The sequence below is a fragment of the Myotis yumanensis genome, unplaced genomic scaffold (genome assembly GCF_028538775.1).
Source record: "Myotis yumanensis isolate MYYU_CA2020_CCGP unplaced genomic scaffold, mMyoYum1.0.hap1 SCAF_1, whole genome shotgun sequence".
Lineage (NCBI taxonomy): Eukaryota > Metazoa > Chordata > Mammalia > Chiroptera > Vespertilionidae > Myotis > Myotis yumanensis.
In genome coordinates this window covers 105,423,174-105,439,025 of record NW_027223752.1, presented here as the reverse complement: position 1 = coordinate 105,439,025, position 15,852 = coordinate 105,423,174, and the positions used below count along the sequence as shown (strand labels likewise).

Genomic DNA, 15,852 nt, shown 5'->3' with positions numbered 1-15,852 from the left:
CCCGAGGCACATGCAAGCCTCAGATGGCAGCTGCCCAGCTGCTCAGGGCCGCCCGAGGCTCAGGTAACCAGGGCCAGCCGAGGCTTGGACTGCTGGCAGTGGCAGCAGCAGAGGTGTGATGGGGCATCGCCTTCCCCTGATGGCCAGGTTGCCTCCTGCTCCTGAGGGCTCCCAGAATGTGAGAGGGGGCAGGCCGGGCTGAGGGATCCCCCCCTCCAGGGCCTCTAGTATATACATAAATATGCATACACAATATAAAAAGGTGTTCTCAGACGGATGCTTTTTTTTCAGCAACTAGAATTCTAGCAACCCAGTTTACAGTGTCCTTATGCAAAGTGTATGAAGAGTATTCTGCTCTTGACATGTAGTGAGACATTTAAAACAAAATACCTAGTTTGAGATTAAGCTTGTAAATCAGAGTTATTGCTCATTCTTACTTTTCCACTGTTAGGAAATTCACAAAGAAACTAGGAATAAATTAAATTATATGTTTATGGCTACCTAGAAATTGTAACTGAGAAGGAATAGAATGTAGTAAATTCTTAGCTGAAGTAATCTATCTCCTTTATCTTTCATTTATATTCCTGATTTAATATTAAAGCTTTGAATATAAAATTATTTCTTTTGGTAGTTTTCTGAGTAGTTGCTAAGTTACTCATGTGTAAGTCTTTATATATATTTTTAACTATTTTTTATTGATTTTTAGAGAGAGAAGAAGGGAGAGGGAGAGAGAGATAGAAACATTAATGATGAGAGAGAATCATTGATCTGCTGCTTTCTGCATACCCCCTACTGGGAATTGAGTGTGCAATCGGGCATGTGCCCTTGACCAGAATCGAACCCGGGACCATTCAGTCTGAAGGCTGATGCTCTATCTACTGAGCCAAACCAGCTAGAGCAAGGCTTTTTATATTTTAAAAATTGCCTAAAATACTAGAATTTTAGAGCCAAAGGAGACTCAGGTTGTTTAATTCAATTTCCTCATTTACAACCCATAAAAAAATTCATCTTTAGAGAGGTGAAGTGATCTGATCCTGTGTCATATAACTTGTTAGTGCCACATCTTGGACTAGAACCCACAGCTTCTGATTTCTAGTTGTATATTCTTTCAGAGTGAGGGAAAGTTATTAATCACACTGGATTCTCTTTGAATCTTTAATTTCTTTGAAACTAGGGATATTAAAACTGTTAAATTGTTACTTCCTTAAAAAGAAACTTCCTGTATAGGTTTAAAATGAATTTTAGTGTGTATCTTTATAAATCTTGTGTTTAATTTAATTTTAATTTATAAATGATATGCTAGTTTAAACATGAATACTTCAAATTTTTCACAGGCAATGACACCTCCAAATCAAGGACGTCCAGATTCTCCTGTCTATGCTAATCTACAAGAGCTGAAAATATCCCAGTCTACTCTCCCCCCACTTCCTGGGAGCCCAGCAATTCAAATTAATGGAGAATGGGAAACTCATAAAGATACTTCGGGGCGTAGTTATTACTATAACAGAGGAACACAGGAAAGAACTTGGAAACCCCCTCGATGGACTCGAGATACAAGCATTAGCAAAGATTTCCAAAATCCAGGAGATCAAGAGGTATGAGTAATCAAGGAGTTGACCAGTGAGTTATAAAACTTCCATTTATTTTTAATCATTCAGAGCAAAAGGAGTGAATAGGTTTGTGTGTTGGTATTGAAATGGTAGTGCACTTGAAATCTCTAAAATATCAAATCGTCTTTGCAGGTTTTATTATGTTAATGCTAGTTACTGTCTAATCTCTAACTAGTAGACAGAAGCTAACCTTGTAGTGTGCTTACTAGTTGCAGAATTAACTGGATTAAAGTTGTGTAGTGTCAATGGTTTCCCTCATGTGCACATGTGCTAGATGATAGTTCAATCACTGTTACTGCCCATGCAGTGACGTTTTTTTTTAAGAAAAGGAAGGGAAAAAAAATGATGTGGCTTAGTCAAATACACCAAAACAAATATTTAACTGATTAAAACTGATACTTTATTGGTTTGGTATGCTACCAGGATATTTCTCAGTTTCTGACAGTTAGAGGTACAAGATCACTTTTTATTTATATGTAAGGGAGATAAGTATAATCTAGTGCTCTGCTACAAATGAGCCATCCAGTAAGTCTCACAGTTTATTTCAAAATCATTATTTTCTCTGACAGGTGTTCATACTATCTTTCCCCTGCACCCTTAGTTTCACCTTTCCCCACACTTCTTGAAGGGTGGTGCAGTGAATTGGCCAGCTGTATTTTGAGAAATACTTACCTCAGAGGTTTGTAGAGATTCCTTGGGGTTGATAAAAGGGTGTTAAATCCTGCTGTTCAATAAACTGGGGCTCTGCACTTGCATAGGACACCCTGCCCTTATAAAAAGCAGCTGGCTTATATAATAAAAACGTATCTTCAGGAGCTAGAAAAATAAGGTAATACCTCTTGTATTTAACTGAATCTAAAAGCTTTTTGTAGTTAATAACCCCTCTTCTGTCCTGTGTTTTAGTTGGTTATTAATAGCTCTGGTTTGGTGGTAAATTGTACTTTTAGTGTTTAAGAATGAGATTGAGAATAGTGAGAGAAATTGTTTCTGGTTATTGTAATAAAAAAATGTTAGAAAAACTATTTGAATTGTAGACCTAGAAAGATTTGAAAATAAATTATCCTGTGTATCAACAATAAAGTAAAATCTTGTAATTTGGGAGATTGGGGAAAGGGCTAAATTATAGAATAATTTAAAGGAATTTTAAAGTAAACACAAGAAGTTTTAATATGTTTTTTTAGCTTTCAATTTCATTAAATAAAAGAGTGTTTTGTATATCAGAGTCTCAGCTTACAAATTGTATGAAAATAGATATTTTCAAAGAGGCTGGGTGATATTTTCTGGTTCTTGGGAAAGGTTGTGCATGGGAGGCAAAGTTGAGACTTTGTTAAAATGTCTATATTCTGCTCTCATATTTAATTGCTAGTTTGCCTGAATGTAGAATTCTGGTTGGAAATCATTTTTTTTCTTACATTTGCAAGGCATTTTGAACTTTATGGCAGGCGGGATCATCTGCTTATTGGTGAGTCCCCAATGTTAGAACCATTAGCTCTTTCCTTTTAGACCAGTGGTTCTCAGCCTTCTAGCCCTTTAAATACAGTTCCTCATGTTGTAACCCAACCATAAAATTATTTTCCTTGCTACTTCATAACTGTAATGTTGCTACTGTTATGAATCATAATGTAAATATCTGATATGCAGGATGGTCTTAGGCGACCCTTGTGAAAGGGTTGTTCGACCCCCAAAGGGGTCGCGGCCCACAGGTTGAGAACCGCTGTTTTAGACTAATCGGTTTCCACAGAAGTCTTAAAACCTTCTATGTAGAAAGTCAGGGCTGCCAGGATCTTGGTAGTTAGCATTCAGTTTGCATATAATCCCTTAGTCTCTCTTTCTGTTGGTATCCATGTCCTAATTATGTTGTCTGAGTTGTCTTCCAACTAAGAATTGTACTGTTTTTCTCTCTTGAGAAGGAATAAATACCTATACTTCTGCTGAGATAAGAAAGAGGTGCACTCCCAGCAGCCAGTTAGTATCCCTGCTTTCAGCCCCAATTCCAGGAATACCGTCAGTTCCTGAGCCATTTGAAGATTCTTCTCTATAAATTTATTGGATTTCATCTTCCCTTCCCAACTTCATTCCCTACTCCCACCAGTTTAGATTCTGCTTTCTTGTTCATCTGTGTCTCAACTTCCAGAGTGTTGTGACTGTTGGCTCTTCTTTATTTTCCCTCTTCTTGTGGGTTTAGGACTTTTAAAGGATATCTCACCATTTTTATTTTAGTGGGGTTTGATACAGAGCAAGTGTTCCATCTTAACTTTGAGACATTATTTTAGTGGTCACTCTAGAACAGCAGCTCTCAACCTGTGGGTCGCGACCCCTTTGGGGTTCGAACAACCCTTTCACAGGGGTCGCCTAAGACCATCAGAAAACACATATATAATTACATATTGTTTTTGTGATTAATCACTATGCTTTAATTATGTTCAATTTGTAACAATGAAAATACATCCTGCATATCAGATATTTACATTACGATTCATAGCAGTAGCAAAATTACAGTTATGAAGTAGCAACGAAAATAATTTTATGGTTGGGGTCACCACAACATGAGGAAATGTATTAAAGGGTTGCGGCATTAGGAAGGTTGAGAACCACTCCTCTAGAACAAAGGTTCTCAACTAGGGACAGTTCTGCTCAGGGAGGGGTTGTGGGGTGTGGGGTGTGGGGTTAGAGGTTAGTGGAGACAGTTTTGGTTGTTACAGGTGGGAGACTGCTACTGGCCTCTAGTGATTGGAGACCAGAGATGCTGTTGAATAGCATATGATACACAAGAAAACTCTCACAGAGTTATCAATCTGGTCTTAAATGTTAGTAGTGTTGCTTTTGCTTCTTGCTCCTTAAAGCCGTACAAGGACTATACATGTTGTTGTGCTATTGTTGTCTTATATTTTATTTTATTTTTGTCTTTATTCTTGTTGTACATGGTCACTCTTAAAATTAATCCTCATATTTACCACTTTTATCACATTTATTTACATAAATTAGATTATCTGGATAACTTTCCTACCACCTTAAGTACATACTTTTTTAAAAAAATATATTTTATTGATTTTTTACAGAGAGGAAGGGAGAGGGATAGAGAGTTAGAAACATCGATGAGAGAGAAACATTGATCAGCTGCCTCCTGCACACTTCCTACTGGAGATGTGCCCGCAACCAAGGTACATGCCCTTGACCAGAATCGAACCCGGGACCTTTCAGTCCGCAGGCCAATGCTCTATCCACTGAGCCAAACCGGTTACAGCTTAAGTACATACTTTTAAATGTCCTTTGTGAGGATCTGTTCATGAGAGAATTTTAGTTTTTATTTATCTGGAAATTTATTTATTTTATCCTTATATTTAAAGAATGTCTTTATCAGGTATATACATCTAAGTTGAATATTTACTTGTTTGTTTTTTTCTAATTTATTAAAGATTTTACTCTCATGTTCCTTGCTTCCATGGTTGATGATAAAAATTCATCTGTCAGTCTGTCATTTCTTGCTGACAACTTTTAAGATATTCTATCTATAATTTCACTATGATGTGATAAGGTGAAGGTATCTTTTCTGTTTCCTGCCAGGGCTTTGTTGGAATCCCTGAATTTTAGGAGTCCTATCTTTGATCAGTTGTGGAAAACTCATAGCCATTAACTCTATAAAGCTAGTGTCTCATTTTCTCTTCTCAATCTGGAAATTTGAGTAGATGAATGTTTAGTCTGTTCATTCTGTTTGTCATGTCTCTTGATTTCCCTTATATTTAAAAATGTTATCTCTATGTCTCTCTGCTTCATTCTCAATAATTTTCAAGATGTATTTTCTGTTTACTATTTTCCTCTGGATGCCACAACAACCACATTTTTTTTTCTTTTTTAAAATTTTTTATTAATTAATTAATTTATTTTTAAATTAAATCGTTATTGTTCAGATTATTACAGTTGTTCCTCTTTTTTACCCCCATAGCTCCCCTCCACCCAGTTCCCACCCCACCCTCTGCCCTTATCCCCCACCCCCACTGTCCTCATCCATAGGTGTACGATTTTTGTCCAGTCTCTTCCCGCACCCCCACACCCCTTTCCCCACCGAGAATAGTCAGTCCATTCCCTTTTTTGTGTGTGTGTGTGTTCTTTTTTTTTTAATAATTAAAACTTTATTGTTCAGATTATTACATTTGTTCCTCTTTTTTCCCACCATAACTCCCCTCCTCCCAGTTCCCACCCCACCCTCCGCCCTCACTCCCCACCCACTGTCCTCATCCATAGGTGCATGATTTTTGTCCAGTCTCTTCCCGCATCTCCCACACCCCTCCCCCCCCCCCCCCCCCGCAAGCATAGTCAGTACATTCCCTTTTTATGTCCCTGATTCTATTATAATCACCAGTTCATTCTGTTCATCAGATTATTTATTCACTTGATTCTTAGATTCACTTGTTGATAGATGCGTATTTGTTGTTCATAATTTGTATCTTTACCTTTTCCTTCTTCTTCCTCTTCTTAAAGGATACCTTTCAGCATTTCATATAATACTGGTTTGGTGGTGATGAACTCCTTTAGCTTTTCCTTATCTGTGAAGCTCTTTATCTGACCTTCAATTCTGAATGATAGCTTTGCTGGATAAAGTAGTCTTGGTTGTAGGTTCTTGCTATTCATAACTTTGAATATTTCTTGCCACTCCCTTCTGGCCTGCATAGTTTCTGTTGACAAATCAGCTGACAGTCGTATGGGTACTCCCTTGTAGGTAACTAACTGTTTTTCTCTTGCTGCTTTTAAGATTCTCTCTTTGTCTTTTGCTCTTGGCATTTTAATTATGATGTGTCTTGGTGTGGTCCTCTTTGGATTCCTTTTGTTTGGGGTTCTCTGCGCTTCCTGGACTTGTAAATCTATTTCTTTCACCAAGTAGGGGAAGTTTTCTGCCATTATTTCTTCAAATAGGTTTTCAATATCTTGCTCTCTCTCATCTTCTGGCACCCCTATTATTCTGATGTTGGTACACTTGTAGCTGTCGCAGAGGCTCCTTACACTAGCTTCACACTTTCGGATTCTTTTTTCATTTTGCTTTTTTGGTTGGGTGTTTTTTGCTTCCTCGCATTTCAAGTCTTTGACTTGATTCTTGCGCTCCTCTGGTCTGCTGTTGGGAGTCTGTATAATATTCTTTATTTCAGTCAGTGTATGCTTACTTTCTAGTTGGTCCTTTATCACACCATCGAGGGTCTCATTAGATTTCCTGTACATCTCATCAAGTTTATCGACAGCCTCTAGAAGCCTCTTGAGAGACCTCAAAAGTGTGGTTTTGAATTCTATATCCAGTAGCCTGCTTTCCTCCCGTTCTGTCCTTTGTGGCCTGTTTCTTTGTCTTGGCATTTTGTTATGCTTCGCTGTGTCGATAGAGTGGCTTTCTGTGTTAAGTGTCCCAATTACCTGAGGTAGACACTCTTGGTGCACCCCCTTGTGGTCTCTGTGAGCAGTCTTGTAGTCAAGACTTGATTGTTGTAGGTAATTACTACTTGACCTCCAGGCCAACTGGCTGTGAGAATCAGCTGTGTTTGCAGTGGGAGAACTTCTGTCCTCTAGGGAGGTGCTAATCTAGCCTTTGCCTGAGGCTATCCGGCAAATGGCTCTGTGTAGGGCTTGGGCGGGGCGGGTCCCACAGGATCAACAGGGCGGAGGAGGGAGCAGTTATGGCTGCTCTCAGTCCGTCCCCAGGGGCTCTGCCTCTCTGTCCCAGCAACCGCTGCAAACCTTGGAGGGACCGAAGCCAGACAGTCCCGCTTCTCCCGTTTGAGTCTGGGTCCCTAGAGACTCGCCCGGATCTGGAGCTCAGAGTCTGAGGCTCCCTCCGGATTGAAACAGACAACCTCGCCCTCAGCCACCAGCCCTCGCCGAGCGCACTCCGCACCTTAGTATTTTACTTCAGCACTGCGCCTCCTCTGATTCTCGGTTCCTCCTAGTTGTAGAACTTCCACTCAGCCAGCCTTCCTGTGGTTCTGGATGATGTCCGTTCCATCTTTTAGTTGTATTTTTGAAGTGGTTGTTCGAGGCAGCAAACTCCCGCGTTCCCATTCCCTTTCTATGCCCCTGATTCTATTATATTCACCAGTTTATTCTGTTCATCAGATTATTCACTTGACTTTTAGATTCACTTGTTGATAGATGTGTATTTGTTGTTCATAATGTGTATCTTTACCTTTTTCTTCTTCTTCCTCTTCTAAAAGGATGCCTTTCAGCATTTCATATAATACTGGTTTGGTGGTGATGAATTCCTTTAGCTTTTTCTTATCTGTGAAGCTCTTTATCTGACCTTCAATTCTGAATGATAGCTTTGCTGGGTAAAGTAATCTTGGTTGTAGGTTCTTGGTATTCATCACTTTGAATATTTCTTGCCACTCTCTTCTGGTCTGCATAGTTTCTGTTGACAAATCAGCTGACAGTCGTATGGGTACTCCCTTGTAGGTAACTAACTGTTTTTCTCTTGCTGCTTTTAAGATTCTCTCTTTGTCTTTTGCTCTTGGCATTTTAATTATGATGTGTCTTGGTGTGGTCCTCTTTGGATTCCTTTTGTTTGGGGTTCTCTGCACTTCCTGGACTTGTAAGTCTATTTCTTTCACCAGGTAGGGGAAATTTTCTGTCATTATTTCTTCAAATAGGTTTTCAGTATCTTGCTCTCTCTCTTCTTCTGGCACCCACATAATTCGGATGTTGGTATGCTTGAAGCTGTCCCAGAGGCTCCTTACACTATCTTCATATTTTTGGATTCTTTTTTCTTTTTGTTTTTCCGGTTGGGTGTTTTTTGCTTCTTCGTATTTCAAATCTTTGACTTGATTCTTGTGATCCTCTAGTTTGCTGTTGGAACTCTGTATAATATCCTTTATTTCAGTCAGTGTATGCTTAATTTCTAGTTGGTCCTTTTTCATAACCTCAGGGGTCTCACTAGATATCTTGAGGGTCTCACTAAATTTATTGGCGGTTTCTAGAAAATTCTTCAAAAACCTTATGACCGTGGTTTTGAATTCTATATCCAGTAGTTTTCTTTCCTCCATTTCTGTCATTTGTGACCTGTTTCTTTGTCTCTGCATTTTTTATGCTTCCCTGTGTTGATAGAGTGGCTTTCTGTGCTAGGTGTCCTATAGGGCTCAGTGGCTCAGCTTCCCCAATTACCTGAGGTGGACACTCTCAATTACTTGGTGCACCCCTTTGTGGGCTTTATGCACAGTCTTGTTATAGTTAAGCCTTGATTGTTGTAGGTATCACTGGGAGGAATTGACCTCCAGGCCAATTGTCTGTGAGAATCAGCTGTGTCTACAGTGGGAGAACTTCTGTGCTGGAGACACCCTTCTGGGGCAAGACTTGCTTCAGTGGGGCTTTGGTGCTCACTGAGTCTGCCCCCTGAGTGTATCCCTTATGGATCTGAGGGGTTGTAATCTGGATGGTCCCACTCTGACCACTGGGTACACTGGCTCTTGGATCTCTAAGGAGGTGTTAATTTAGCCTCTGCCTGAGGCTACCCAGCAGGAGTTATGGAGAGATCTGCAGATTCTTCTTCTTTGTTTGGGGTTTGGAGGTGCCTAGATGAGGCCCAGCTGTGAAGCAATGCAAGCTGCTGTGGGGCCTTGGGTCTTCTTTTGGAAGTTCTGGGTCTCTCTGACCCAGCTGCAGATTGTTAGGTAATTTTCAGATTGCAGAGGGCCAGGCCTTTCATATGCAAAAGCCTCTGTGCACAGCTTTGGTGGGGCGGGGTCTCAGGGAATCAACAGGGCGGAGCAAACAGCTATGGCTGATCCTCAGTCCTACCCTAAGTTGCCCCGCCTCTCAGTTTCCCGGTAATCGTTGCAAGCACCTCTGAAAAAAGCTGTCCTCGAGTTCTGACCGATGCCAGACAGTCCAGTTTCTCCCCGTATGAGTCTGGGTCCCCAGAGACTCGCCTGGAACTGGAGTTTAGAGCAGTCGGGAGCTTGAGACTCCCTTCCGATTGAAAAAGACGATCGTGTCCTCAGTTGCCACCCCTTTCCACGTGCGCCTCCGTACCTCTGCACTTTACTTCCTTCCGCACCTCCTCTGCGTCTCAGTGTGCTTTTATCTTTCCTTCTAGTTGTAGAATTTCCACTCAGCCAGCCTTCCTGTGGTTCTGGATGATGTCCGTTTTGTTTTTTAGTTGTATTTTTGAAGTGGTTGTGCAAGGCAGCAATTTCCGGTGTTTACCTATGCCGCCATCTTGGTTTCTGTCTCAACTACATTTTTATTTGATGTTAAACCAGTCCTTGAATTTAAAAAAAAAAGTGTTTTTATTTGTTTGGTGAAGCTTCCTCTCTTATTAGTTTGAAAAGTTTGAAACCTACAATAAAGTAGAAAGAATAATACAGTAAAAATTCATATATCAGAGATTTCTTGTAGAGTTACCAATTGTTAATATTTTGCCACATTTGCTTTATTTCTCTCTTCCTCCCTCCAACCCTCTAGTAACTTTTTTCTGGACCATTTGGAGTAGACAACATAATTATTCTCTCAACTAAATGAACATTTTCCAGCAAAACCATTTTTTTTGGTGAAAAATAGATTTATCATAGAAAAAATTTAATGCTGATATACTATTTAGTATACAGTTAATATGCCATGTTGTTCACTTATCAAATAATATCTTATGTAGTTTTTTTCCTACAATGATGGGTCTATTGTTTACTAGTATTTGTTATTATTTTTTTTTAGTCTGATATTTTATTTTTGATAATTCCAGTAAATAGTATATATGTACCACATCTTCTTTATCCAATCCTTCATTGACGGACACTTTGGTTGTCTCAATTTCTTGGCCACCATGAATAATGCTGGTATGAATTCAGATGTGCAAATAAATGTTTTCAAGTTTTTTTGGTAGATACTCAAAAGAGGGATTGCTGGGTAATATGGTAAGTCCATTCTTAATTTTTTTAGGAATTACCAAACTGTTTTCCATAGTGGCTGTACCAGTTTACATTCCCACCAGCAGTGAATGAGGGTTCCTTTTTCTTCACAACCTCTCCAACAGTTGTTATTAATGCCTAAATTTCTGTTTGGGTCAGAGTTCGTTGTCTCGCAAAATTGAAGAATGAGTTCACAAAGAGATGAGCAAAAATAAAGTTTTTTATTTAGATTTTTTTAAAAATTGAATTACAGAGGAGGGGAGAGGGAGAGGGAGAGATCTGCCTCTCCCTCTCCCTTCCTCTGTAATTAAATTCAAAAAATGAGAGAGAATCAATGATCGGCTGCTTTCTGCACACCTCACACTGGAGATCAAGCCTGCAACCTGGGATGTCCCCTTACTGGGAATTGAACCATGACCTCCTGGTTTTATAGGTCAATGCTCAACCATGAGCCATATGGGCAGGGCCGAGAAGTAAAGTTTTATTACAGAAAAACTCCTTGCTGCAGGAGGGAGGGTACCCAAGCAGGTTGCCACCGAAGCTTCTTTGTCTAGAGCAGCGGTTCTCAATCTGTGGGTTGCGACCCCTTTGGGGGTCAAATGACCCTTTCACAGGGGTCGCCTAAGACCATCGGAAAACACATATGTAATTATGTATTGTTTTTGTGATTAATCACTATGCTTTAATTATGTTCAATTTGTAACAATGAAATTGGGGGTCACCACAACATGAGGAACTGTATTAAAGGGTCACGGCATTAGGAAGGTTGAGAACCACTGGTTGAGGTTAGTATGTGCCCTGCTAACTTCCCATTGGTAAATTCTAAGAATTCTGCCTTAGCAATATCCATACATTTTAAACTTCAGGTTTCTTGCTCATTTTCCCCAACCCTGTTTCAGCCCTGGACCAGCCCCTTGATTCTTGTGATTTCAAATGGGACACAAGGTGTGGTTGATGAACTGGTTTCTGCTCCCAAAGGCCGGGTTCAGTCACTCCTCCCCTTTACATTCCTCTCCCCCATATCCCATCCCTAATTGACTACTCATTTCTAACTCCTCATTATTATTTATCTTGTTGTTAATAGCCATACTAATAGGTATGAGGTGGTGTATTGCAGTTTTGATTTGCATTTCCATAATAGCTAGTAAAATTGAACATCTTTTCATATATGTTGGCCATTCATATGTCTTCTTGGGGAGAAGTGTCTGTTTACATTCTCTGTCCATTTTTTAAATTGGATTGTTTGTTTGGTGTTGAGTTGTATGAGTTGAGTTCTTTATATAGTTTGGATATTAACCCCTTGTTGGAGCTGTTGTTTGCAAATATCATCTCCCATTTGGTTGGTTGCCTTTTTGTTATGTTGTCAGTTTCTGCTGTGCAAATGCTTTTTAGTATTTTATAGTCCTATTAATTTCTTTTTACCTTTACTTCCCTTGCCTTTGGGGTCAGATTCATAAAACGTTTCCTATGACCATGGTCCATAAGAAAACATAGCACTTATGTTTTCTTCTATGTAATTTATTGTTTCAGATCTATGTCTTTGATTCATTTTGAATTAAATTCAAAATGGGTCAAATTGTAATCTAGTTTCATTTTTTTTGCATGTGGCTTTCTAATTTTCCCAGCATCATTTACTGAAGAGACTTTCCCTCTACCCCCTTTCCATTGTGTGTTTTTGGCTCTTTGTCAAAAATTATTTGCCCATATACCTGTGGTTTTATTTCTGGGCTCTTAATTCTGTTCTATTGCTCTGTGTGGTCTTTTTTTTATGAGTACCATGCTGTTTTGATTATCATAGTTCTGTATTACAGTTTTGAGGTCAGGTAGTCTGATACCTCTGGCTTTGTTCTTTTTTTCTCAGGATTGCTATTCAGGGTCTTTTGTGGTTCCATACAGACTTGATAATTTTACAATTCTATTTCTTTAAAAAATGACATTAGGATTTTGATGGGGATTAAACCTGTATATTGCTTTGGGTAATATGGCCCTTTTAACGATGTTGATTCTTCCAGTCCATGAACATGGAATATCTTTCCATTTCATTGTGTCTTTTTCTATCTCTTTGAAAATATGTATATATCTACACTAATAAGAGACAAAGATGCTAATTGACCGTACCCTTGCTACGCCCAAGCCATGCCCACCAGCCAATCAGAGTGACTACATGCAAATTAACCCAACCAGGATGGCGGCCGGCAGCCATGAGCTGGAGCAAGCAGGAGGCTTGGTTGCCCCGGTAGTGGAGGAAGCCAAGCTTCCCGCCTGCATTGGCCGGCTGTGGCCTCTGCAAAAGGCAACAAAGTTTCAATTATTGAAGCTAAATAAATCCCAGATACCTGCTTTCAGCCAACCTCGCTGGGAACTTGGGTGGCTGGGGGCTGTGACCAGCCTGCAAACAGCCATCAGCCCCTCACCCAGGATGGCCACACCCTCATGGGGTGGGGGTTCCTGCTGGGGGACTTGGCCAGCCTGCAAACAGCCATCAGCCCCTCACCCAGGCTGGCCAGGTACCCCAGCGGGGACCCCTACCCTGAAGGGGCTGTGGCCTAGCCTGTAAACAGCCATCAGCTCCTCACTCTGGATGGCCACACCCTCATGAGGTGAGGGTCCCTGCTGGAGGGCTTGACCAGCCTGCAAACAGCCATCAGACCATCACATAGACTGGCCAGGGACCCCAGCAGGACCCTCCACCCTGAAGGGGGTGTGGCCAGCCTGAAAACGGCCCTCAGTCCCTCACCGAGTATGGCCACGCACCCCAGCGGGGACGCCTGTTGGGTGTTTCCTTCCCACGTCCCGCGTGGGTCAGGTTTCAGGACCTGGAAGCAGAGCCGCACACAAATGAAAATGAAGAGACAAGAGATAATTTGAAATATTGGGGGACCAGGCGGGCAAGTCCAACTCAAGGGGAAGGACTTCCACTGGTGCTTAGGCCTCACCAAGCTTTTATTGATCTGGGATGGACCCATAGCATAGCCCTTAGGCAGGCGACCCCTGGCAACAGACAGACTAGCCCATCAGCAAGGATTTACATAATAATAAATGGGGGAGTAGTTTCAGCTACCACTGTCTGGACAAACAGAGGTGGCGCCTAGTTCCGACCTTTGCTGGGGCTTCAAAGGCACCCAGCCTTCGGGGGGTTCTCTGTCTATGCTTATCAGATAGTGAAGGCAATAAACAGTTTCCCACAGATGACTACCCTGAAGGGGCTGTGGCCAGCCTGCAAACAGCCATCAGCCCCTCACCCAGGCTGGCCAGGCACCCCAGCGGGGACCCCCACCCTGACGGGGCTGTGGACAACCTGCAAACAGCCATCAGCCCCTCACCCAGTCTGGCCAGGCACCCCAGTGGCGACCCCCACCCTGAAGGGGCTGTGGCCAGCCTGCAAACAGCCATTAGCTCCTCACCCAGGATGGCCAGACTCTCATAGGGTGAGGGTACCCACTAGGGGCCTTGGCCAGCCTGCAAACAGCCTTCCGCCGCTCACCAGGCTTGCCACACCCTCATTGGGTAAGAGTCCCCACTGGGGGGGCTTGGCCAGCCTGCAAACAGCCATCAGCCACTCACCAAGGCTGGTCAGGCACCCCAGCGGGGTCCCCTACGCTGAAGGGGCTGTGGCCAGCCTGGAAACAGCCATCAGCCCCTCACCCAGGCTGGCCAGGCACCCCAGCGGGGACCCCCACCCTGATGGGGCTGTGGACAACCTGCAAACAGCCATCAGCCCCTCACCCAGGCTGGCCAGGCACCCCAGCGGGGATCCTACCCTGAACAGGCTGTGGTCAGCCTGCAAACAGCCATCCGCCCCTCACCCAGGCTTGCCACACCCTCATTGGGTAAGGGTCCCTGCTAGGGGGCTTGACCAGCCTGCAAACAGCCATCAGCCCCTCACCCAGGCTGGCCAGGCACCCCAGTGGGGACCCTCCACCCTGAAGGGGCTGTGGCCAGCCTGCAAACAGCCATCAACCACTCACCTAGGCTGGCCAGGCACCCCAGCGGGGACCCCCACCCTGATCCGGGACACTCTTCAGGGCAAACCAGCCGGCCCCCACCCATGCACCAGGCCTATATCCTATATAATAAAAGGGTAATATGCAAATTGACCCTAACAGCAGAAAGACTGGGAATGACTGGTCACTATGACACACACTGACCACCAGGGGGCAGACGCTCAATGCAGGAGCTGCCCCATGGTGGTCAGTGTGCTCCCACAGGGGGAGCTTGCTCAGCCACAAGCCAGGCTGACAGCTGCCAGTACAGTGGTGGTGGTGGTGGGAGCTTCTCCCGCCTCCTCAGCAGTGCTAAGGATGTCCGACTGCCTCTAGGCCTGCTCCCCGCTGGCAAGTGGACATCCCCCCGAGAGCTCCCGGGATGCCAGAGGGATGTCTGACTGCCAGCTTACGTCCAATCCCCCAGGGAGCAGGCCTAAGCCAGCAGGTGGTCATTCCTGGAGGGGTCCCAGACTGCAAGAGGGCACAGGCCGGGCTGAGGGACCCTCCTGAGTGCATAAATTTTTGTGCACCAGGCCTCTAATGAATATATATATATATATATATATATATATATATACACACACTAATAAAAGAGAAACATGGTAATTAACGTACGATCGCTACCCTTTTCATTGGCTAATCAGTGAGTATTTGCAAATTAACTGTCAGCCAAGATGGCGGCCGGCATCCAGGCACTGAAGCGAGAATGAGGCTTGCTTGCTGCGGACTCCAATGTTCCCTGCCTCACTTGCAGGCCTCTCAGCTGCAACTCTAAGCAACTATGTACTATGTTGCAAATAAGAAGGTAAACAAAACCCCAGAAACCAGCCGGACTGAAAGCCAGCCGGACCGAAACTTTGTATCAGTGTTTTCTGCAGCAAGGCCTCAGAGCTAAAGCTGGCCCAGAATAAAAAAAAAAAGAAGAAAACAAGGAGCGGTTGGGAGCTTCAGTCACTCGCTTCCGGAAAACAGCCCTCAGCCCCTCAACCATACTGGCCAGGCACCCCAGTGGGGACCCCCACCCTGATCCAGGACACCCTTCAGGGCAAACCAGCCAGCCCCTACCCATGCACCAGGCCTCTATTCTATGTAGTCAAAGGGTAATGTGCCTCCCGGCACCGGGATCTGCGGAGCAGCGAGGCTCCTGGCACCGGGATCAGCATGACAGGGGGCAGCGGCGCCCAAACCCCCTGATCACCCTGCGGCTCTGTTTGTGACGGGGGGAGGGGGGGGCCACAGCCTCCCTATCGCCCTGCTCTGTTCATGACAGGGGAAGGCTTCCCAACCCCCCCCCCCCCCCCCCCCCCCACGGGCCCTGCTCTGAGTGTGACAGGGTAGAGCCATAACCTCTCCATCGGCCCTGCCTCAAGTGTGACAGTGGTG

At 43.4% G+C, this 15,852-nt stretch overlaps 1 protein-coding gene across 6 annotated transcripts in view; it reads left to right on the top strand.

Moving 5' to 3' along the window:
- ARHGAP12 (Rho GTPase activating protein 12) overlaps positions 1 to 15,852 on the top strand; it is a 193,798-nt gene that overhangs the window by 93,403 nt on the left and 84,543 nt on the right. For all 6 annotated transcript variants that reach the window (XM_070429019.1, XM_070429010.1, XM_070428980.1 and 3 more), the window contains exon 4: positions 1,335 to 1,595. In XM_070429019.1, the coding sequence (XP_070285120.1) occupies positions 1,335 to 1,595 (261 nt within the window). The remainder of the gene's footprint in view (positions 1 to 1,334; positions 1,596 to 15,852) is intronic.